Below are 25,884 nucleotides of genomic sequence, written 5' to 3'. Positions count from 1 at the left end.
CAGAGCAGGGCAGGCCTACTACATCTCTTGTTCTGGCCATTACTCTGCTGTCAGCATGGTGAAACCCCACCTTCTTGTTCTGGAGCACCGTTCATTTTACTGAATCATAAAGCCCCAGTTCATCTTTGCATATATTTTATTAAAGCATACACATCCTTTGGTTTTTGTACAGCTCATAATTTGAACTTTACATACAAACTTGACATCCATATATACATTAAATGGCTCATGTTCCTTTATTTTGGAATCCAAGCCACTGGGTTGCAGTTTTCTTATGCATAATAAAAAGGGGTTCCTATTTTCATTTTAGCCACTTATTCTCTCACCTGATATGTTTGCTCTCCTTCATAGTTATCTACAGTTTTATATTTGATAAGTACCTAAATTACTGTCAAAACTGTTGGTCAAGATAGTTTCCTGTGGCTTTTCATACTTGTGGAGTTGGCATCTAGCCTCTAGAAAGTGTACTTGTCCAAATGTTTTTCTGTGTCTTGATTTCATAGATTTTTTTCTCTTCCAGATTAAATATATAGGCCTAGTATCAGTGTGTTTTAGTGGAGTAGAGATGCTTATTGAAGTACTGTTACTTTTATGCCTGCTCTCATTTACTTTAGTTTTCATATTACCTTTATTCTAATAGATGATGAAAGTATGACTTCAAAATTAATCACATTCAGCTATTAAGTGTCAGAGTTGGGATATTAGTCTGTGCTTTTCTGTTTATTGTGACAGCCTGGCTATATTATACTACTCAATTCCTAAAATTCCTGAAAGGCCTTTTCTTCTTGTTTTAAATTCTATACACTTTTTTGAAACATCTTTTCTTAGTACCACTGATATTTCCATTTCTAACTGATCAATACAGTTGGTTTATTACCCTGAATCCAATGAATAGTCTCACAGCAAGATTTTTAGAATTATTGAAACTGCTGAAAATAGTTTTGACATAATCCAGCATCATCATTATAAGCATAATGTTGCAAATTATATAACCCTACTCATTAAAATAGGCCATTTATTCAACAAGTATTTATCTAGAAGTGTCTCTTGCCAGACACTTTCAGTGGGGTGGGGCTCTTACCCCTAAGAATACGTCAAAATGCCGGGCGGTGGTGGCGCACGCCTTTAATCCCAGCACTCGGGAGGCAGAGGCAGGCGGATCTCTGTGAGTTCGAGGCCAGCCTGGTCTCCAAAGAGAGTTCCAGGAAAGGCGCAAAACTACACAGAGAAACCCTGTCTCGAAAAACCAAAAAAAAAAAAAAAAGAATATGTCAAGTAGTAAGTTGATTGGTAATATTTGATTAGTATTTCCTAAATTTCCTTAAAGGTCGTAAAAATATAATGAACAATGTTGGTTTTAATGTTTTAGCATATCATCATGAACTGGTTTGTCACTACTAAAGAAAGGTCTGTGTTTGTTGCTGAACATGTAGACTAGTTCAGACTACATGTAGTGCATTGCTTTTATTTGTTGTCCCTTTTGATGCAATTACTGATTTTCTTTAAGGGTAGTAAAAAGAAAACTACTTTTAAAATGTTGTTTGACTTAAATGTGTCAGTGTTTTCTTGGTTTGTCATTCCTGAAAAAAAGTCAAGTTTTATTTTGTTAAATTTAAAGCCCCCTGCATGTTGAAATTTGAAATAAAGAAGAAATGATGATGCGATTAATTTATTAGGTAGATGTTAAAATGTGTTTGTTGGGATGGTAAATTTGTCACTAAAATGATTATGAAATATTTTAGTATCAAACACTGTTGACGGCTCCAAGATTTCCTATCTTCTCAAAATTCTATTCTCTTGGCTCTTTATGTAATGATTTTCTTTCTTTATCTTTAACCAGCCCTCCCTGCTTTAATAAAAAGATAATCCTTATCATAACGTTTTCTTCTTTCTGCCCCGTAAATGTATATTAGTTCCCAAACCCTGGTCTCTTGTCAGTCGCTCTCATGATAACAGAGCAGGAAGGCTATAGAAGAACCAGGGACATGCGGTGAGCTTAACATTTAACAGGGAAGCAGGAAATGGGGTTCAGATGTAAAATGTCTTAGAAGCCAAGAAAGATAGTCAAACTATGAAAGAATGTTCAACAGTAAAAAGTAACATGATCAGAGCCACATTTTTATTCAAAATAATACTTGTGAACACTTCAAACATCATTTAAGTAGGAAAAGTCTATTTAGTTCTTCACTGTCAAGCCGGTTTCCTAGAGAGAACCACCATTAGTACTTCTGAGGCTACCATTCTGACCCTCCTCTCAGTGTATACAATTACACATGCACAGACATGGTCTTTTTAAAGAATGATAGAAACCCCAGCAACTTGGAGGCATCACTATATCTGTAGTGTGGAGAGCAGACTGGAGTGATGCAAGGGGAGAAACAGGTACCGTCTATAAGCCAGAGCACTGCTTTTCACTAGACTCCCACTCTGCTGATGGCTGCATCTCAGAATTGTCAAGATTTTGGAACTGTGAGGAGTAAATTCTATAATTTAAAACAACTTGAAGAGATGGCAGGGGCTTGATTTGGACTAGGGTAGTGGTAGTGGATATGGTGCGAAGCTACTGGGTCAACAGGACTTTCTGGGAAACTTGGAGAGAATTGTGAGGGGAAAAGAAGACTGGAGGATGGGAGGTTTTAGATTAGACAGCTGGTTAAATTCACCAAGATGGAGAAAACTGAAAGGGGAATAGATTTGTTAGGATGAAAGGAGAGATAAGTTATATTGGGAAACTTACGGTACAGACATATAGTATATGAGTCCGAGAAATAGAGAAATCTGTACTAGTGTTACCTAGTTTGTATCCAAATGATAAATATAATATGACAGTTATCTTGGGGAAAATATTCTGATGAGAAGATGGCCACTGTTGGAGTCCCAAAGAACCATGACATTTAAGGGACAGAAAGAAGAATAGGAGCCCATGAGGGAGGGTCTTCCAGAAAGTTTGTAGATTTGATGCCAGAGACCAAGAGAAAAGAAGTCCTTTTGAGGAGAAGAGAGTAGTCAACAGTGTCATGCTGCAGAACGTAAGACAAGGACTAAAAAGTCCACTGGATTTGGCAGTGGGGCCATTAGCCACTTGATGAGAACTGTGATATGGGAGGAGAAACCCGCTTTCTATCCCATATGCCCCATATCTAAAAAGTCACTGAATCCTGTCACTTTTGTTATTGTCTTTCCCTTTCTCAGTAGCACTTCTTTCCATTTTTTTTTAGTCCTAGACCGTATACATAGTCTTCAAATTAATAGCAGTTTGAGCACCTACTCTCTCGTAGACTCTGTTGGAAATACAAAGACATGTAAGATATGATTCCTTTTCCAAGGAGGGGGAAGTAAAGGGGGAAATGGGAAGTAGTTTGAGCACCTACTATGTGCCAGGCACTCTTTGAATCCTCACAGCAGCAATCCTGTGAGGTCAAAACTATGTTCCTTCCTTCTTTTTTCACAGAAGTGGAAGCTAGTCTTAGCTTTCATGACTTGCCCAAAGTCATACAGAGATAGAACTGTCATATAAACTAAAGTTTATTTGACTTTAAAAATCCATATGATTTACTTTATCATGGATGGTTTGTGTCTATAATTATGAGAAGATAAAATCGTACAAAAGTAGATAGCAGTTAGTTTAGGTAACAGCTTGGGGATAGACAAACTATTACAATGTGATTGAGTTAACTAGCATATAAATTATATAAAACAAAATTGCTAGACTTTGAGAAATAACATGGTAAAATCTTAAATTATTCCTTCTTGAGGTTTTTAGTGCCTGGCAGAGAGTAGTTGCTTAGTAAATGTTTGAATGAGTTTAGGGGGAGAGATAATGATAAGTGGGATTTTTGTCAGGCAAGGAGGGCTTTTGGAGGAGGTGGGAATTAGTCTGGGTTTTAGGATTACCTTTGAAAGGAAGAAGGGGTGGTGCTTTGCAGCAAAGGCTGGAAAAGGCAATGAAGCAGAGGTCGCAAACAGACAGCCTGTGTGCTGGATAAGGCCTACAGATGTGCTTTCTTTAGCCTGCACATAGTTTTAGAAAAATTGGAAGCAGCAATCTCTTGTAAAAATTTTCATAAAAACTTAGAATTCAAGCTACTATTTTAAATGTTGAAGATTCAGTAAACCCGAGCCAGTATTTTGCATAGCAAATGAACAAGATTTGAGTAACTATCAACCTCTGTGAGCCCATGGTAGATGTACCCTCATATTTAGCCAGCTTTAATGGTATAGATTTGCTCACATGGCCTGATTTAGCAAGTTTGCGACCCCTGAATGTAAAATATGTTGGGGGATGGGGAGGTAGTAGGGTTGGGAGGACTATGAATAAAACAGTGGGTGGAAGTGAAATGTGAATTTCTGGGGATTATAAAGGTAGATTGGAAGCCAAAGTATGAAGGACCTTGAGTGCACCCCCATTGAACATGGAGGGGCCATTGAAAGTGTTTTGAATGGGGAGTGATATGTTCAAAGTAGTGTTAAGAAGATGAACTCTGCAGTAGCCTAGTGAATGATATAAAGTAAATAAGGCTTTCTTTTTTTTTTTTTTTTCTTTTCCCCCTAAGACTTTCTTGTAGTGTAGGCATGAGGTGTTAAGGGCCCTCCTTGATGTTTGGTGATGGATTATAAAATAAAGAATGGAATTAAGAGATACTAAAAAGGACTCAAAGAGAATTGAATGTGGTCAGGGGAGTCAAAAATAGAAAAAAAAACAGTAGAGTCATTAACTGAAGAGGAAGTCAGTAGAGGAGTTAGTTTTGTTGTGTTTTATGTTTGTTTTATGTTTGCTTTCTGTCTTTATTTTTTGTGGGGAAGTTAGTGAAAGAAGGCGGGGTTGGGAAGAGCTGTTAAGTGGTGTATGTCACTGTCTTGCTTCTAAAACTTAACATTAATATTAGAATTGGTTTTCTGCTTTGGGTACTAAACTACTGAAATTTTAAAATGACTGACACAAGAGCCAATTCCTTAGCTTAGGGTAGAATAGGTGCCCACCTTGCCACTAAACCATATGACTAAGCTGAAAATCACCTTCTTGTTATGGCTTTGAGCATTTCACTCCACTTTGGTCCTTCTAAACACTATGGGCTAGTATTTTTCTTAATGTTCTTTATTACAAATACTAGATTTGTAACATTTATCTTCCAGTTGATGTAGAACATTCTCATGTTCGATTTCTGGGAAACCTGGTTTTGAACCTGTGGGATTGTGGTGGGTAAGTACTATGTGCCTACTTGTTTGTGAAGGTGATGGCAGTAATGATGTCATCTAATATAATCAGCATGGCAAACACATCTAGAATAACTATCATTTGCATAGATGCACTGCCTAAAAATTATTTCAGAATTGTCAGTTGATTAATAAAGATTGTGTTTTATACAACTTTGAAAATGCCCTCTACATAAGATGTATTTAAGTAGCTCTAATGTAAGCTCCATCTAAGTATGTATACTATGGGATAGATCACCCCTCTTTTGCCATGGCATAAATGACATCTATCTCAGGTTGACTGATGGCACTATTGAGTTCTTAGCTATTACTTAATTATACCAGACTGTTCACAGTCATTTAGTAATTACTTCTAGGCAGACTTATCACTGTAGATTGGATTCTGAGCATATATTATCTGGCCAAGTTTCCTGTTGTTGGAAGAGTAAGAGAGCACTTCCTTTCGTAATGAAGGCAATCATCAAAAATCCCAGCACAAATGTTCACTTACTATGCCTATGTGCTGATGCGGTTGTCCACTTTAAGGTCATAAACATCTCTGTGCTGAAGCAGCAGTGTGTAATGCACAGTGATTAAGAGCATAGGTTCTTTGTCTGAGGTATATTATTCAAACTCTCTGTGCTGTAGCTTCACCTGTACAATAGAGCACAATAACCAACTCATTGGTTTATTATGATTAAGCAAGCTAAAACATATAAAATATACACTGTAGTGTCTTACAAAATAGATGCTATTGTCCAGTGGGTATTTCTCAGCTCCAAACTTACAAAAGATGCTCAGTGAGTATTTTGACAGAATAATATAAGAACTAAATATTCTAAAAGTAACTCTTTTCTTGCTAGCAGCTGGATTAACACCCTAGGATATAATTATTCCCTCATTGTAATTGCTTCCAATTCTCTAATCTATATCAACAGACTTACCCAAGTTCCTTGCTTTTAGGTACTAAAATATAAAATTCAGTTTTGTAGATCAAGTATCTGTAATTTAGAAAACTTACGATTCTTCCAAGGTTACACTGCTATAATTAGCAAGGTGTAGGATTAGAAATTTGTAAACACCACCCCATATACACCACTAAATGACACTACTGTTTTATTGCTGTCCAGCTGTTGAGATCTTTTTGGAAAATGGTACCCAACCTAGGAACAGAGAGTAATATTTTGCTGAAAAGTCATCATTGCAGTCATTTTCATATAATTTAGAATTTTGATCATGAAGTTATTCAGCAAATGTTCATTAAGCATTTACCAACCTTCTTTTTAAAAGCTGTGAGACAGTGGGAGATAATGTCAAGGATGATCCTTATCTGGTTGTATAGCGAATTGAACACTGTTAATTAAAAACTCATCCAAATACGTGTAGTATCGCACTTGTGGTAAGTGTTGTAAATGAGAGGGATGTGTTGGCAAAGAGCCTGCAGTGAGTGAGCTGGCTCAAGGTAGGGATGGTTTCTGTGAGGACATGTGGATTGGATTGAAATCTAAAGGAAGAAGGTGGAATTAATTAGATGAAGAAACAAGTAGCATGAGAAAGTGTGATCAACATGTGTAAAGACTCCTGAGTTAAACCATCAGCCACTCAAGAATGAACAGAAGGTAAGTATGTTTAAATTGAAAGAAGAGAGGCCAGGCATGGTAAGTATGCAGAGGTAGGTGGATCTTTGTGAGTTTGAGGCCAGCCTAGTCTACATAGTGAGTTCCAGTCCAGTCAGTGATACATACAAAAACAGTAGCAACAGCAAAACAAAACATAAGAAGAAAGGCCGAGGATTTTGCAGGATTGCAAGTTATGACTCTGAAGTAGAGTATGGTAGCTAGAGCTCAACACATTTGGCTGTGGTTTGCTCTTTGAATTGAAGTATAAGATTATCTTTCTCGCTGGGTGGTGGTGGCGCACGCCTTTAATCCCAGCACCTGGGAGGCAGAGCCAGGTGGATCTCTGTGAGTTCGAGGCCAGCCTGGACTACCAAGTGAGTTCCAGGAAAGGCACAAAGCTACACAGAGAAACCCTGTCTTGAAAAACAAAACAAAACAAAACAAAACAAAACAAAAAAAGATTATCTTTCTCTTGATCAAGCTAAGAAAATTTCAAGCAGGAGCGATTGAACAGAGGATTTGTTTACTATCTAGATTTTCTTTCCTGTCAGACAAGACAACTTCATGGAAAATTATTTTACTAGCCAGCGTGACAACATCTTTCGGAATGTGGAGGTTCTGATTTATGTCTTTGATGTGGAGAGCCGTGAACTTGAAAAGGACATGCACTATTATCAGTCATGCCTTGAGGCCATTTTACAGAATTCTCCAGAAGCCAAAATCTTTTGCTTGGTGCACAAAATGGATTTGGTACAGGAGGATCAACGAGACTTGGTAAGAAACTGAAAAGGTGCTATACCAAATGGTTAGCATACTTTGCAGACTTCCTTTATAAAAGTGTAGGTAACTTTGTGGCATTCTGTTTTTCAGAACTAGGAAGATCTGACCTGTGTGCTTTCACTAAGTAACCTTTATCATTAAAAAAAAAAATAGTTTGCTGACCCTGTTGTATTGTCACAGCTAAAAGACCCCCAGGGTTAAGATGAGGAAAGGTGGTTGCTGTCGCTGGACTCATTTAGGAAACTGTTGTGCACCAGTTCAGGTTCCTCTCTACTGTGCCAAGCACTATTCGCAATCCCTCACAATTGCACCAGCATGAAGAATTTGTATGCATGAGTATAACTCAAAGATGACCAAGGATGATAGAGGAGGAAATATCAACCATCATCTCGACAAAAACTTAAAATTAGTGACCTATATATAATTCAGAGAGAATTACAGTACAGAAGAGAGTTAGTAAAAGAGGCAAACTCTTACCTATCTGAGATTTGGGTCGGGTAAGACATAGACATAGTCTACCTTCAGTGTGCTCAGTACAAAATAAGAGCATTAGATAATAAGGTATAAGATAAAAAAGAAAATCTCTATGTTGTAGAGAAGAACTAAGGAAAGCAGTTTCAGATTATACTGGTTGTATAGGAGAATATAATTTCTCCTTGGTTTGGATCCGTCTTAAGGAGCACCTCATACTAAAGGATTTTTCTGGTAATAGTTTTAGTAAGGAAACATGTTATATAACCCACAAAGGGTGTCAGATCCCCTGGAGCTGGAATTATAAGTGGTTGTGTGCCACCTGGTATGTGTGCTGGCAACCAGGAACTGACCTGGAGCCCTCTGCAGGAGCAGCAAATGCATCTCTCCAGCTCCTTATTCTGTTATTTTAAAATCATTTCAAGAGCTGGGGATGTCACTCAGTGGTAGAGTGCTGCCTGGCCCATTTGATGCCTTGAAATAAATCCCCAGTATATCACATTCTTTAAAATTATTTTTTAGTCAACATTGCAATTAAAGCTAGAGAATTCCAACAAATGAGCTCCTTGTTGATGTTTTTGTAATTTCTTACTGTTTTTAAATGCTCATAAATATCCTCAAATATATATTAATAGTCTTTTAATATATATTTAGTTAATATATAAGTTAAAAAATGAGATTTTTAATAATATATCTCATGTTAATATATTTTAATGTATATAATAAAAACCCTGGGCCGGGCGATGGAGGCGCACGTCTTTAATCCCAGCACTCGAGAGGCAGAGCCAGGTGGATCTCTGTGAGTTCGAGGCCAGCCTGGGCTACCAAGTGAGTTCCAGGAAAGGCGCAAAGCTACACAGAGAAACCCTGTCTCGAAAAACCAAAAAAAAAAAAAAAATCCCATTTTTAACTTTAATTTTAACTTTAATTAATTGAGAAAATCATTAATTTTATTAAATATTACACTGAAAAGTCTCTAAGTTTCAGCTAAAATAAATATTTCTATGTATGTTTTTGTATGTTTGAGTTTTCCAGAGAAACATACTCAATCAGATGTGTTTCTGTGTAGAAAAACAAAGACACAAAGTAATGGAAGGGTATTTTATTTAAGAAATTAGCCCAACTGATTCTAGAAGCCTCCTCTAGAAGTAATCTGAAACCTGGAGAGCAGGGAAAATTGTCTAGAGACCCAAAAATGAGAGTATAAATATAGGAGAGGAAGGAGTAAATGTATCCTTATATTCAGATGATGTGTTTCTGTACATACAAGACCCTAAAAACTCCACCAGAAAACTCCTAAGCTGTAAGCACATTCAGCAAAGTAGTGGAATACAAAATTAACACAAATAAATCAGTAGCCTTCATATACACAAAGGGGAAAGTTGATTCCTATACCAAGAGAAGAATTGTTTTTAACCACATCTGGTCCAGTAGTTGTAACTTTCAGTCAGAACTTCTTAAGCATATGATATCTCACTTTCCAAGAGCCATGTCCTCTATAGAAATGGAATGGAATTGTGTCAGCATCTTTCCTTAAGTTGACCCAACCTCCTCTTTTCATTCAAGGGTTTCTAGATTTATCAAGTATCACAAATCTGGATACCAGTTGAGAATCGTATTTTACTAATTGTGCTAGATTTTTGATCATTTGACTAAAGTATTTCATTTATGTAGATCAAATAAGAATATAGTAGATATCCCTTCTAGATCATTTATACGAGCACCATGATCAGCTAACCAAAACTATAGGTTTCTTCGAGTTGGTATTTGGCTGTCTGTCCAATCAAATAAGAGTACTCTCCTTGTATTTGATGATAAAATGTTTCCGCATTGCTCTTGCTACTGTTGCATCCACTTCCCCCTTTGTATTTAGGTTTCCCAAATAAGTGGTAGCAACTACCACTGTAAATTTTGGCCTACAGAGAAAAGTGATCAGAGAGCTGAGGAAGGACGTTGGGGTTCCTCTTAAAAGTTGTTTTTCATCATCATTGTGCTCTGGAACCTCCCACTATTGATGAATGGGTTATAAATGACAAACCTTGAGCACTGTGAATTCCCTAAGCCATTAGATTACTTCCTGTGTGCCAGATCAGTACAGGTCCAACATTTTAACTTCAGTTAGTATAGGTTATGTTTTGATTCATGTCTTAGGCACGAACTAAACAAGCAGAATACTTTAACTCTTCACCTATAAATCCTCTGCTTATTGGATCCATATCAATAAATTTGGCCTGAGTGAATGTTATGTCCCTTCCACCATATTCTATACCTTTAATATCTATTCTCATAGTTATCCCTGTATTTTGGTCTATATTTATTAGAAAAGTCATATAGTTCTTTTAGAGGGTAGAATAATCCTTATGGTTCATGCTTTGTATTTCACCTTTAGGAATATTCTGATACTTGAATGTATATAGACCTAGAAGCAAAGGGGTATGGTAGGAATGAATCAGAACTCTCTTGTAGCTACTTCTGAGGAGTCCATTTCAGTTTGTTCATGAAAAGTTGGATTATTCTTAGATAAGAATGTAGTGGCTGCTTCCATGGGCAAAAAGTTGGGAATTTAGGCATCTCCAACTTCTTCAGGCTTTTACTATATGAATCAGTTCCACTCTCCAGAGTCATGTTCCCTCATAGCCAGTAGTGCCCATGCTTTCCAAGCAGGTACCTCATGGAGCTACTCATTTAATTTGCACTGTAATCTATCTGCTCACAAGATGAAATTCCAAGTTTACTTTGCAGCAATCTCAGGTCAGGCCTGTGGCTATAGGAAGTAAAGGTATCTTTCAGGGCAAATAGAGAAACCAGATCGTTTATATTGTGATTGAACTCATCCTTGCCATTGACTATTTTATACAGCAAAATTAGGATCATCTAGCAAATCGATTGTACTCATTTTGACAAAAGTAGTCACATATGTGGTTGTCAGATTGTTGTCTCTTACAAGTATTTGATTAGTATGATTCTGTATCTGAATTCCACATCACCCACAGACTCTTCTTGAAATAGCATCTTTAATTTTAGCCCAACTAGAGAACTAATCCCAGTTATATCAAAACCAATTCAGAAAACTTATCCGTAAGATTCTACTCTACTCTTGAGTACATTCCCTGAGCCTTTGGTGTCAGAGGTAGAGTTAAAGACTTTTAGGGCAGAGTGTGCCAAAGTCTCTCACTCTGGGTACCATGTCCAGTTGTGGGTCTCTGTGTTAATTACCATCTACTACAAGAAGAAACTGCTCTGAGGAGGGTTCAGTAATAGCCTGATCGATGGGGATAGCAATGTGTTTTGGTTTTCAGGTATTTTTTTTTTATTTTGAGAGAGAGAGAGAAAGAACATGAAGTTGGGTGGGTAGGAAAAAGGAGAGGAGTTGGGAGGAAATAACTTGATCAAAATATATTATATGAAAAAATTTTTTTTGTTTTTTTCAAGACAGGATTTCCCCATGTAGTTTTGGTGCCTGTCTTGGATCTCGCTCTGTAGACCAGGCTGGCCTTGAACTCACAGAGATCCGCCTGCCTCTGCCTCCCAAGTGCTGCGTTTAAAGGCATGAGCCACCACCACCCGGCTAAGCTTTTTTTATAATTCAAAAATTTCTTGAGCCGGGTGGTGGTGGCAGTGACGGCAGTGGCGGCGCCGCATGCCTTTAATCCCAGCATTTGGGAGGTAGAGGCAGGCGGATCTCTGTGAGTTCGAGGCCATCCCGACCTACAGAGTAAGTTCCAGGACAGGCTCCAAAGCTACACAGAGAAAGCCTGTCTCAGGAAAAAAAAAATTATACGGGTTGGGGATTTAGCTCAGTGGTAGAGCGCTTGCAAGCGCAAGGCCCTGGGTTCCGTCTTCGGCTGGGGAGGGGGGAGATTATACTCTAGAACCCATTCTCAGTACTAAAATCTTGTAGTAAAGGTTCTCCCGAGTAGCAGAATCAACAGAACGTGAAATAGGGGAGATAGGGTAGAAGTTGAGATTGATTTATTGTAAGCAAATAGTTCAATTGATTGTAGAGGCTAGCTACTTGAAATTTGGAGAATAGGCCAACCAACATACTTGAGAACTGTAAAACTTTGATATTGTACTTTAAGTAAAAAGGCAGTCCAGACATACCTAGGGAAGAGTGTTTCACAGGACTCCCAAGTATTCTGGCTCTTAAAATCTTTCTGCCCCCTGTTCTGCAATATAGACTAGATAGATGCAGGAGTTGTGATGTACAACTATCCATTGGGGCTAGGCTCCCTAAGATTGGTTGGGCTCTGCATTGTGTCCACTTGTAGTTTTCTGTGATGGTCTCCATCTGCTGTAGAGAGAGGCTTCCTTGGTGAGGGGTGGTGGCTACACTTATCTGTGGGTGTAAGGATAAAATTTAGGGCTGGGCGGTGGTGTCGCACACCTTTAATCCCAGCACTTGGGAGGCAGAGGCAGGTGGATCTCTGTGAGTTCGAGGCCAGCCTGGTCTACAGAGTGAGATCCAGGAAAGGTCCAAAGCTACACAGAGAAACCCTGTCTCGAAACCCCCCCTCAAAAAAAAAATTTAGAATATAGTAGGGAATTATGCTTATCTAGCAAAGTAGCGGTAGTAGATTCTCTTCTATGATCCATGACCTCACTAGTCCCTGGAAGTTGATTAGATTTCTAATACCAGGCGTGATTTCCCTCCTGTTGGGCCTTAAGTCCAATTAGACAGCAGTTGGCTACCTAGTGCAAAGCGGTCAGCCCTGAAATAAAATACACACAAACAGCAAAAATGAACTCAGACCAGTGGTGGTGGTGCATGCCTTTAATCCCAGTACCTGGGAGACAGAGGCAGCAAGATCTCTGAGTTCGAGGCCAGCCTGGTCTACAGAGCGAGTTCCAGGACAGCCAGGACTTTTATATAGAGAAACCTTGTCTCAGAAAAAAAAAAAAAAAAAAAAGAACTCAGCAAGCTTTATTTATGTAGTCATGCCTCTGTGTGTGTGTGTGTGTGTGTGTGTGTGTGTATGTGTGTATAACAATAACTCTCTGTGTGTGTAAAACAATAACTACCAAAGGAAAAGACTCAATTTAAGAAGGGGACAAGGAAGGAGTTGAAGGGAGGAGACTTGGGAGGGGCTGGAGTAAGGAAAGAGTAGGGGAAAGGTAATGTAACCACATTTTAATTTATAGTTTAGGGACTGGAGAGATGGCTCAGTGGTTAAGAGCACTGACTGCCCTTCCAGAGGACCCAGGTTCAGCTTCCAGCATCTACATGGCAGCTCACAACTGTCTATAACTCCAGGATCCAGCACCCTCACATAGACATATATGTAGGCAAAATACCAATGTACATAAAATAAAAAGTTATTATAATGTAATTTAGAAATTAGAAAGAACTAGTCATCATTGTCTGTACACCCATACTAGCAATCAACCCACTCGGGGAAACATCTGAGTATACATGTTTTATATACCTATTTTCTCTGTATATGTTGGGATATATATGTAGAAACAAATCCTAGCTGGCTAGAACTTAGTTGTGTGCATTATATATTTGTTGCAAATAAAGTACACTACACATATAAATATATATTTGTATATATGTATGTAATGTATGTTATTAAGGAGTATTTCTATAATATTAGAGAGCTAAAACATTTTGATTTGCAAAATTTTAATATAAGTATTGCCATGTTAAAATGACCTAGATTTGGTAAATTGGAGTGTACATATATTTTAAGATACCTCTGTATGATAAATTTTATTTTCTACCTGTGCTCTCTATGCATATTTAGCAAAAGCGGGATAAGCCTGAAGAAATCTAATAGTCATTAACACCTTTATACCCTTGTTTAAGAAATAATAATACTCAAGGTTCCTGTGAAGACAGAGTAAGAGGTCCTTGTCAAAATATGATACAATAATTACACCTCAGATTTTGGAGTGAAGGAGGAAAGCTGTTACATGCTGATGTGTTTGTTGGATTTTTTCTTTCAGATTTTTAAAGAACGAGAAGAAGACTTAAAGCGTTTATCTCGTCCATTAGAATGTTCTTGTTTCCGAACATCTATCTGGGATGAAACTCTGTATAAGGTGTGTATGTTTCCTCCATTTCCTATTTTAAGAGCATGAATAAAAGTTAGAAGGATATTAACAAAACTAAAATATTTAAAACTATTTCATAGCCATCTAGATTTGTTGTACTAAAAAGAAAATAATCAATAACAAATTGTTCAAAGAACATCAAACTTAACATCAAAAGAGTTTGGTTTTAATCTTAGATTGAGTTGACATTGTCACCAAGTTTGCCAGTTTGGACATGATTAATCTGCTACTGTTCTTTATCATAGCAAAATGTTGTTTAACATCCACCATCCATTTCGACCCATTGTGGTTTCAGTGATTATTGTGGTATCTAATGTGCAGGTACTTTACATGCTAATGATATAAACTAATCTGCTTAAATTCAGATAGCAATAGAAGAAAAACAGTTAGATGAGAAATGGGAGAAGTGAATCTTAGAATGAGATATGATATGCGTAAAAATATTGTAACTTCAGCTTTCAGGCCAAATTGGAGTCTAGCATTCGACCCTCCTTGTTAACGTTGCTGGAATGATTTTCATACTGTTTGCAAGTCTAGAGGTGATCTCAGTAGTTCTGTGGATGAAGTTGAAGTTACCTTACTGGTACATAGGCTCCTACTTCTTCCATTTTTCTTGCTTACTAGTGGTTTAAAAATTCACTACTTCTGTGTCCTCATGTGGTCAGACCTTTCCTTCAGACTGCTTCTGGTATACATTGACAAGTGTGATGCTGGGTGCCAAAGGATCCTTCTCTGTCACTGGTAGCTAGAGCTTCAGTTTCAACTCATCTGACAAGTGTCTACAACCAGATGCACAGAAACCTGATTTGCCAAGGAGAAAAGCCACTGGACTTTTAAAAATAGCAATTGATTTTTTTTTAACATTCATTTCCCCCCAGTATTATGTTGACCCAGGCTCACTCTAATAACAACATTTTGAGATACCTGTCTAGGAAGTACTGTTCTAGATTAATATGGGCCGAATTTCTCTCAAAGCCTTATTCCCATAGAACAGGTAACCGTGAATAAGGATGGACATGATGCACTGATAAGAACCAGCTGCGGTGTGAAGGATGGCAATACATAACACGACCAAAGACAATTGGCTAATCACAACACTGCTGTGAGTGACAATGTCTCTGCTGTGGTTAGCTTTGGTGCCTTCTCCAAGGTAAATTCAGCAGTGACATTAACACCGACCTGGGAACTTGGAACACTATGCCTAAGTAGTAAAACTAATTGAAAAACAGAGACATGGCACTACTATTATCTCTTCCATCAATGTTGCATAGAACTGACTTAAATTTTGATATTGTTTATCCAACAAGCATCCGTTGTCTATCTATTGGATGCTGTCACATGCACAAATGGCTAAGATAGGTTCCTGACGTCTTGTAGGAGACAGAAGAATGAAGTACACCTAACAAGAAAAATCGGAGTGAGAGTAAAGGAAGTGTTATAACAGAAATATGAATACAAGCATCTTAAGAGAATACTAGGAGAGTGAAACTAATCTCATCTGCATGCATACTCCTGGATGAAGTCAGTTTCAGGCAGTCACACAATAGACCTTTTAAAATTCAATTGAATCAGTAATTTGTATAGATGTGACCAAACATTTGAAAATTATAATCCTAGTTGTTTCTTTTATAAGAATATGTTGTATCTTTGAAGGGAGGGGCTACTTGTCATTGTGACTCTGATATTTTCACAAAATTGTCTCTTGGATGTATGCTAAATGTAGCATTATTTCTTTTTAAAGCTGTGTATAATGTTGGACTTCAATATTTGTTGGATGTCTGGATTAGAAGGGTTTTAGCACAGTAGATCATACTTTGCAACTTTTTTCCTAAGGCTACACGATGACATTACAATACCTGTTTACTCATGGAAAGAAATTTCTCCAGCATTTCTCAAGTGTTTGAACTCTAAACATTCAACTCAAGGATACAAATCAAGTATTAGGTTAATGTTCTTGTTTCGTTTTGTTCTATTTAACGTCTGTATTTGTTTTGGACTCAATTATCAATGTATTTAGCTGTCTGTGTCTTGTAGGGTACTTACTCATTTCAGAGGCCTGGAACTGGCTACCTGTTAGTAAGAGTTGATTGTGCTTCTGTCCTGTTAGGCTTGGTCCAGCATTGTTTATCAGCTGATTCCTAATGTTCAGCAACTGGAAATGAACCTGCGCAATTTTGCTGAAATTATTGAGGCTGATGAAGTACTTCTGTTTGAGAGAGCGACCTTTCTGGTAAGGACTTTCTGCTCTACAGATATATTTGAAACTGTCTTCTTCCATTCAGAAAACAGGATCTTACTGCTTTTAGGAAGAACCACCCCCCTTTACATCAGCATATATGGTCTTATTTATAAAGCAATATTGTCTGCAAGTGGTATGGAAAAAACCCTTTGGTAAGTAACCTTTTATAAAATTTAGATTTTTGCAGGTATGGCTCGTTAGAGACTGCAGATTCGTTCTAGTAATAACTATTCAATTATAATGCAGGAATCTTATTACCCAATTCTCTATTAAGAAATGTAGGGCATTTTTCTTTTAAGAAAACTCTTTCCCCACCTATTTATCAAAAAGATTTATACAATATGAAAACTTCTAACATATAAAAGGCTTAGTGACTTAAGAATTCAGATGGAAGCCGGGTGATGGTGGTGCACGCCTTTAATCGCAGCACTCGGGAGGCAGAGCCAGGCGGATCTCTGTGAGTTCAAGGCCAGCCTGGGCTACCGAGTGAGTTCCAGGAAAAGGCACAAAACTACACAGAGAAACCCTGTCTCAAAAAAAAAAAAAAAAAACCAACGGGGGAAAAAAAAAGAATTCAGATGGAGAGGTGGAGCAGGTAAGAGGTGTAATTGGTAGTTCTACTTTTCTTATAAATTGAATTTAGCAATGATATCAGAGTCTGCTGTACAACCATGGGTCGGTGATACAAAAACCTGTATTATTCATATATATTTTTGAATATTTATTTTTATTTGTGTGTGTGTGGGAGGGGAGTTGCCACTTGTGTGTTGGGTGTCCATGGAGGGCAGAAGAAGGTATTCAGATTTCTTGGAGCTGGAGTTACAGGCAGTTATGAGCTACGTGGCATGGGTGCAGGGAACCAAACTTGTGTCCTCTGGAACACCAAGAAGCACTCCTAGTCACTGAGCCATCTCTCCAGCCCAATGAATACATTTGAAAAATAGTAGAAATTAGCTGCTGGGCGCTGGCGGTGCACACCTTTAATCCCAGTTCTAAGGAAGCAGAGGCAGAAGATCTCTGAGTTCCGGGAGAGCCTGGTCTACAGAGTGAGTTCCAGGACAGCCAGGACTATACAGAGAAACCATGTCTCAAAAAACAACAACAAAAAATGTAGTAATAAAAGCTAATTTGTCAGAACACATTGCATAAATAATTGGTAATAGGTTCATTTAATGTACCTCTCAAAGCAGCTCCCAGTGAAGAATTTAGTTTCTGATCTTTACTAGTGTTAGGTGAATTTAGACAAATGTCTTAGTCATTCTGTGCTTGGTTCCTCTTCTGCAAAACCAGAGTAATAATGCTTATATCATAGATTGATTGTTTGCATTAAAATGGGGCAGCAAAGGGATAAGCAGCCAACACAAACCTTGCCTTATAATTAGCAACAAAGGATAGAGAATATATGCTTGTAGTTCTATCTTTGGTATAAGAATAATAATTTACTGGGCGGTGGTGGTACTTGCCTTTAATCCCAGCACTTGGAAGGCAGAGGCAGGTGGATCTCTGTGAGTTCAAGGCCAGCCTGGTCTATTAAAGTGAGTTCCAGGACAGCCAGGGCTACACAGAGAAACCCTGTCTTGAAAAACAAAAAAAAAAAAAAAGTATAATTTAACATCATGTCAGAATTTCCATATGAATTTTTTTCTGGCAAATGATGTGGATTTTCTTATGCTAGAAATATGCAGCTTATTTTCAGCCTTAAGGGTATTTGTGGTTTTATTAAAATTGGAAGGTGCTATTAAAGTATTTTTACCTGGTGTGGGTATTTGTCCTGAATACATCCATTTATGATCGACAGTACTTGGGATCATCTAGTAAAGGTTTTTAATATGATTCCAACAGATAGTTTGTTATAGCCTTCTTTAAAATTATATGTTAGGGACTGCCCAAGAGCAGCTAGATATTTTTATTTATTTCCTTTTTATTTATACTATTTTAAGTCAAAGATCATCTTGTGAAATGTTAATAAGGTAAAATTTAGTGATTAATGTAATTGAGAAAAACACCAAATGCTCCTTGACTAGGATAGGGTATGCTCTGATAAACTCTTAACTTGAAAACCTACCAAGCTTAGCAATGCAAATACTCCAAAAATGATTAGTTCTTTATTTTTATAAACTGAGAATTTACTTTCATAAACTGAGATTTACAGCTCACTGTTGCTATTCAGTATCACAAGAGAGCATTGTACAAAATATTCCAAGTCCAATATATGTACAGCATATTCCAAGCCTGGGAAAATTCAAAATGTGATTTTACTGAATGTGTATTACTTACTCGCCATGGTAAGTCAAAAGTCATACCTTCATGAATCAAAAATAATTTTTAGAGAATACACAAATATTATTACAAAATGATCCTGGGTATGTTATCTAAATGAATATGGAAATTGTTGGCAAGGATATGAGAAAGAGGGCAAGAAACAGGATGCCAGGTAACAGCTCAGCTTTTAAAACCAAGATGACCAAAGGACTCATAGATGTCTGCTTAATTAGTAATAGTGGTATGAGTATATGCATATATACATGGTCTCAAAGGATAATATCTCTTCACAGGTCATTTCTCATTATCAGTGTAAAGAACAGCGTGATGCCCACAGATTTGAGAAAATCAGCAACATTATTAAGCAATTCAAGCTGAGCTGTAGGTAAGAAACTTTATAAGTATTTTTTTCTCTTTTTTAAAATTTTATTTTATTTTACAATGTAATTCAGTTCTACATATCAGCCACGGATTCCCTTGTTCTCCCTCCTCCCGCCCCTCTCCCCTTCCCCCTAGCCCACCCCCCATTCCCACCTCCTCCAGGCCAAAGCCTCCTCCGAGGACTGAGATCAACCTGGTAGACTTAGTCTAGGCAGGTTCAGTCCCCTCCTCCCAGGCCTAGCCAAGCGACCCTACATAAGCTCCAGGTTTCAAACAGCCAACTCATGCAATGAGCACAGGACCTGGTACCACTGCCTGGATGCCTCCCAAACAGATCAAGTCAATCAACTGTCTCACCTATTCAGAGGGCCTGATCCAGTTGGGGGCCCCTCAGCCTTTGGTTCATAGTTCATGTGTTTCCATTCGTTTGGCTTTTTGTCCCTGTGCTTTATCCAACCTTGGTTTCAACAATTCTCGCTCATATAAACCCACCTCTTTCTCGCTAATTAGACTCCCGGAGCTTTATAAGTATTAACCTGTTAATTTCTGTGTAATATTTATTATTTTGAAATTTAGTTGACTGCACATTTATGTTTACAATAGTTTGCTTAGTCAGATAAAAACTTGAGTTCTAAGAGAGCTTACAACTGACTGAAGTGCAGTCCATTGTGTTTTTAATATAAGCATAATAGTCTTAGATTTTGAACATGAAAAGTAACTGGGCAAGGACATTATGTTCTTCATGGGAACTTGAGAGAGTTATTACATTCAGGATTTTTAGCGAAAAAATATCCCAAATCCAAGGATTATGTGAACCAAACTGGTACAGAAGTATATAGAAAATACTTGTCAGTGGTGATGGCACACACCTTTAATCCCAGTACTCAGGAGGCAGAGGCCAGCCTGGTCTACAGAGAGATGTCCAGGATGGCTAGGGCTGCACAATGAAATCCTATCTCAGAAAAAAAAAATACTCGGGGTTGGGGATTTAGCTCAGAGGTAGAGCGCATGCCTAGCAAGTGCAAGGCCCTGGGTTCGGACCTCAGCTCCAAAAAAAAAAAAATTCAAGTCAAGTATCCTTCTTGAGATATTTGATACCATTTAAGAAATAAAAATAGCCGGGCAGTGGTGATGCACGCCTTTAATCCCAGCTCTTGGGAAGCATAGGCAGGCAGATCTCTGTGAGTTCGAGGCGAGCCTGGACTACAGAGTGAGTTCCAGGAAAGGCTCCAAAGCTACACAGAGAAACCCTGTCTCAAAAATAAAATTAGAATATCCAGTAAGATTTTGAAAAGGAAGGGGGAACTTGTGACCTAGTGAAGGAGAAAAGCCTGGATTTTTAAAAAGGAAACACTGGCCAGGCAGTGGTGGCGCATGCCTTTAATCCTAGCACTGAGGAGGCAGAGGCAGGCAGATCTCTGTGAGTTCAAGGCCAGCCTGGTCTACAGAGTGAGTTCCAGTACAGCCAGGACTGCACAGAGAAACTCTGTCTTAGAAAACAAAAAAATAAAAATAAAAAGGAAACACTGATGCTAAGAGGGCAAGAGTAGAGAGTAAGACTATTCAGCAACTAAAGTAGAACAGCTGAAAGTGTTGGCGTGGGAGGAGAAGTGAGAGCTATAGGAAAGAAATGAGTTGAGTTGAGATCAAAATAATTGTCTCCAGTAGAAACAGTGAGCAACTAGACAGGAGTGTACCACACTGCCTCCCTGGGATTGAGGGCACTGCTAAGAACAGGGAGAAGCTGTCCCATCCTGAGCACTGATGCCATAGGAAGAGTTATCTGGAGATAGACAAGCTATGGAGACCCAACTAGGAGCTGGATACACCATGAGCACTGAGATTACCAGGGATACTGGGATAGAAATGCAACAAGGGCATATGAAGCAGGAGTCCCAGAGGGAGCCACCTGAGGAAGAAAAGGAAAGCACTACCGTCAGCACTGTTTGCACAAGCACCGACATGCTCACACAAAGGAATTCTGCTCAGCCTGGCACGCTGTTAGAGATGGACACAAGTACAGTTTGGGGCAGTAGGTATGCATCATTAGCAAATGAATAGCAGGGGTCTGGGTTCGAGGACAACAGCCTATGACAGAAGGGAATACAAATATAGCCTTCCACATTCCCTCAGAGCTTCTGACTCAAGCGCCTCATGCAAACTGGTCAGGAATCATCCAGGATAAGTCAGTAGCTGACCGATGGATTGTTTCAGACTTGGAAACTCCTAAGAAAGCAAGTACAACACAGAAACACCTTGCAACAGGGAAGACACACCCACATAACGTGTTTAAATTCTAGAGACTAACAGCTGTCTCTTTACCTACAGAAACAGCTAAAGGAGACAACCAAACTGGAGAGCAACTATGTTCACCCCAAAGGAAAAAAATCCTAAGATTATAATAATTGTTGTCTCATTTTAGTTACTTTTTGTAATTCTTTTTTTTTTTTTTTTTGGTTTTTCGAGACAGGGTTTCTCTGTGTAGCTTTGAGCCTTTCCTGGAACTCACTTGGTAGCCCAGGCTGGCCTCGAACTCACAGAGATCCACCTGGCTCTGCCTCCCGAGTGCTGGGATTAAAGGAGTGCGCCACCACCGCCCGGCCACTTTTTGTAATTCTTAATTTACATGCTTGTGTTTTGTTTAGTAGTTTTGTTTTTATTTGTATCTTGCAAGAATAAGCTTTTATAACAGACTTTACTTTTCTGCACCTATTCTTTGTTTGCTCTATTGTTTCTCATGCCTGTAGCCCTGTACTTTACTTTTATTATACTTTATTCTTTCCCTTTTCCACACCCTTTTCTCTTTTTACTTTTTAATTATTACTGACCCTAGCTATAAACAAGATACATTTCCCCACAGTGCCCTACTTCCTCTGTCTTGAACATTAAGGACATAAGTGATCTACACAAGGTCTTTTCCAGCATGTTAACACCAGGGCTTCTGTCAAACCATTGTTTCTGTTACTAAATTGGCTTCACCTACCAAGTGAAGGCAGCTCACTGTGATGACTCGCATAAAGTCAACCAAACCAGTAAGAAAAGAAAGAAACAGGAAAACTAAAAGCTACATCCAACAGATACACAAAACACAACAAAGCATCAGTAGAGAGAGAATGGACCACTGTGACACTGTGTTCATGTGCACAGATGTTCCCAGTTCCTCCTTATTGGAAGTCAAAGATACAGAAATGCCAGAAGAAGACTTCAGAGTCCTGCTTTTTAAAAAATAACTGTGCTCAAATAGAGGACTCAAAAAACAGATGACTGAAGTAAGGAATGTTCAGGGCCTAGATACGAAAGTTATCAAAGTGGATGGAAAGGTTAGCAGTGTGGGGGAGAAATGCAATAAACAGGTAGAAAATACTAAGGAACCTGAGATTCTGAATTTCACAAAATGAAAGAATACAAAAAAAAAAAAACACAGTGGGAAGAATCATCAACACACAAAACCAAGCAGAAAAAAAGTATTAAAAATAGAGGACAAAATGCATTCAGATAGATAGGTAGGTAGGTAGATAGATAGAAAGAAAAAAAGAAAGGAAAGAAGGAAGGTAAAATTAGCAATGACCAGCCAGAGGCAGTTCTGGCACACACCTTTAATCCCAGTATTTGAGAGTTCGAGGCCAGCCTGCTTTATACAGCAAGTTCCAGGACTGCTAGGACTACACAGAGAAACCCTGTCTCAAAAACCCAAAAGAAAAAAATTAGCGTGACCAAAACTTATAAGAATTATTAGGATATGTTCAATAGCCCAAACCTAAGAATCTGGGAGAAGAGCTAAAATAAAATGCAAGGGCATCGAACTAGAGAGACTACTCAGTGGTTAAGAGCACTTGTTGCTTTTGCAGAGGACCTGAGTTCAGTTCCCAGTATATTCAGTGAAATTATAACAGAAAATTTCCGAAATCTAGGGAAAGAAATGGACAGTCAGACACAAGAGGCATTTACAACCCTAAGTAGCCATGACCAAAGAAGAGCCTCTCCATGACAAATGAGCCAAAAATACAAAACAGAGAAACAGTATTAAAAACTGTAAGGAGAAAATGTCTTATCACTAAGCTTAAAAGCTGGAAAAACATCACATGATATATTTTAATCCCTGAAACCAAACAACTGACAACTAAAATTGCTATGTCCAGGAAAGCTACCTTTTTAATAAATGGAAAAGAACATTTCAAGATAAGCAAAAATTCCGGGAGTTCATGACTACCAAACCAGCACCTTAAAAAATATGAGAACAATTACTACACACAGGCAAAAGACAGTCAGTCTCAATCATGAGATCACAGGAAAGACTAAATTTCAGGGGAAAATGCAGAAAGGAGAGCTGGGAAGGACCCCATAACATTTAACACAATAAAATAGCCCCATAGGAAATAGGAAACCTTAAATGCAAGTGTCCTCAGTTCCTCATTTAACTGCTGCATACAGTAAACTCACTTTACTGGCAAATGTATAGACATAAAGCTAAAGAATGGAAGTCAATTCCTCAAGCAAATGGAAGCAGATAAGCTAGTACAGCTAATCTGATGCTTGATGAAGTATGCTTCCAATGAAAATTAGATCAGTTGGGACACTGCATAGTAATATGAGGAACAACTTATTAAGAATATATAACAGTTGTAAATGTATAAGCGTTTCGGTACCTTAATTTCATAAAACAAATATACAAGAGCATGAAAACTCAGATGGGTCCTGATACTGGTGATTTAAATACTCTTCTTTCTTTTTGTTTTTGTTTTTGTTTTTGAGACAGGGTTTCTCCGTGTAGTTTTTGGTGCCTGTCCTGTATCTCACTCTGTAGACCAGGCTGGCCTCGAACTCACAGAAATCTACCTGGCTCTGCCTCCCAATTGCTGGGATTAAAGGCGTGCGCCACTGCTGCCTGTCTTTAATACTCTTTTTTAGATAGGTCATCTGAAGTGAAAATTAACAAAGAAATGTCAAAACTATACAATACCACAGATTAAATAGATTTTATAAGTCTCTGCAGAAAATTCCATCTGACATCCATTGTTTTCAGCAGTCTATGGAACATTCTCTGAATTTGATCACATAAGCTACCAAATAAGCCTTAGCAAAAGAATTAAAATAATTCTTTTTATTTTGTCAGATTATAGTAGGAATGAAACTAGTTAGACAAATAACAGAAACAAAGAAATTGTAGAAAAATAACATGCTTAAATAAACAATCAGTGATAGATTAAATCAAAGAGTAAGTTTAAAAATTTCTAGAATCAAGTGAAAATGATTGTGCACCTTACCATAATCTGTGGTAAACAGCTAAAGCAGTTCTAAGAGAAAGGTTTATAAGCTATAAGTGTTTACAGTAAAAGTCAGAGACACCTCAAATAACAATGGTGTACCTTGAGGTCTTAAAAAAAGGAGAACAAGCCAAACCTTAAAGCAGTAGGGGGCAAGAGAGAATATGAATCAAGGCAGAAGTTAATAAAATGGAGACTAAAATGCTTCCTTCTGAGGCTAAATGTGATTGATAAACCAGTAGTAGAACTAAACAGAAGAAGAGGAAACATTAAATGAATAACATTGGAGATGTAGATGGGGATGTTGCAACAGATTCTAATGAAATCCAGGAGATTATTAGGGGACACATTGAATAATTCTATTCAAAAATAAAACCCTGAAAAATCTGGAAGACAGAGATAGATTCCTAAATATTTATAACCTACCTAAATTAAGTAAAAGTGTATAAATACCTCAGACCCATATCATGTAGCTAGACTGAAGCACTAATTAAACATCTCTCTCCGCAAAGAGGCCTAGAACCAAGTGTACTCTCTGAATAGTTTTACCAAACATTTTAGAAACAGCTAAATCTAATACTTCCTAACCTGTCCCAAGAGACAGAAAGGGAAGGAATACTACCAAATTAATTCTATGAAAGAATTATGCTGTTACAATAACCAAATAAAAACACACCAAAAATAACCTAGACCAATTTTCCTGATGAACATAGATGCGAAAACTGTCAACAGAGTACTTGAAAACTGAATTATAGAACACACTAAGATTATATACCATGACCAAGTTGCTTTTGTCCCACAGTTTCAAGGTTGGTTCAATGTGTGTTAATTAGTAAGTGTAATATAATACACAAAATAACATAGGGATGGAACTCAAACAATTAGTACATGCAGGGAAGACTTTTGACAAAGTTTAGCAACTTCTCATGATAAAAGCCTGAAAAACCTAGGAATAAAAATAATGTATCTTGCTGGGTGGTGGTAGCACATACCTTTAATCCCAGCACACAGGAGGCAGAGGCAGGTGGATCTCTTTGAGTTTGAGGCCAGCCTGCTCTAGAAAGTGAGTTCCAGGACAGCCAGGGCTGTTACACAGAGAAATCCTGTCTGAAAAAAAAGTATCTGGACCTAAGAAAGGCTATGCATGTCAAACCTATAGCCAACATTATATCAAATGGGGAAAAGTTGAAACCATTTTCTGTAAAATCAGGAATTAGAAAAGAGTGTCTACCCCCTCCATTTTATTAATTATAATGCTCAAAATCAGAGACAGAATACTGAAACGAAAGAAATAAAAGGAATGTAGGAAAGAAATAGAATTATCTCTATTTGCAAATGACATTCAACTGGATAATTCTTTAATCAGCATATTCAACAAATTAACAGGATACTAAATCAACATTAAAAAATCAGTAGTCATTATATAGACTGAGCATGTTATATTTTTATATTTATATACACACAAGTAAAGGAGATGTGTAGATCAATAGAAGAGTATAGAAGATTCAGAAATAAACCCACACTAATACTACAGGCCCCTAGCTTCGGCGAAGATGTCAGAAATACATAGGAAAAAAAGACAACTATTCCACAATTGGTTCTGGGAAAAACCATCTGG

The 25,884-nt window shown here is 37.9% G+C and overlaps 1 protein-coding gene across 5 annotated transcripts in view; it reads left to right on the top strand.

Moving 5' to 3' along the window:
* The window catches only part of Rragb (Ras related GTP binding B), a 45,749-nt gene that overhangs the window by 6,303 nt on the left and 13,562 nt on the right, over nucleotides 1-25,884 (top strand). For 3 of the 5 annotated variants that reach the window (XR_013048111.1, XM_015988412.3, XM_006994902.4), the window contains exons 4-9: nucleotides 3,219-3,302; nucleotides 5,134-5,200; nucleotides 7,364-7,586; nucleotides 14,013-14,108; nucleotides 16,228-16,350; nucleotides 18,915-19,006. Coding sequence is in view for 4 of the 5 variants with exons in the window: in XM_015988412.3 (XP_015843898.1) it covers nucleotides 3,219-3,302; nucleotides 5,134-5,200; nucleotides 7,364-7,586; nucleotides 14,013-14,108; nucleotides 16,228-16,350; nucleotides 18,915-19,006 (685 nt within the window). In the remaining variant the exon portion in view is untranslated. The remainder of the gene's footprint in view (nucleotides 1-3,218; nucleotides 3,303-5,133; nucleotides 5,201-7,363; nucleotides 7,587-14,012; nucleotides 14,109-16,227; nucleotides 16,351-18,914; nucleotides 19,007-25,884) is intronic. The other 2 variants (XM_076562192.1, XM_006994901.4) reach the window with 1 other exon arrangement.

This window comes from Peromyscus maniculatus, chromosome X (genome assembly GCF_049852395.1).
Source record: "Peromyscus maniculatus bairdii isolate BWxNUB_F1_BW_parent chromosome X, HU_Pman_BW_mat_3.1, whole genome shotgun sequence".
Classification (NCBI taxonomy): domain Eukaryota; kingdom Metazoa; phylum Chordata; class Mammalia; order Rodentia; family Cricetidae; genus Peromyscus; species Peromyscus maniculatus.
Note: the sequence above shows the minus strand (reverse complement) of the source record. Positions and strands in the feature narration are given on the sequence as shown.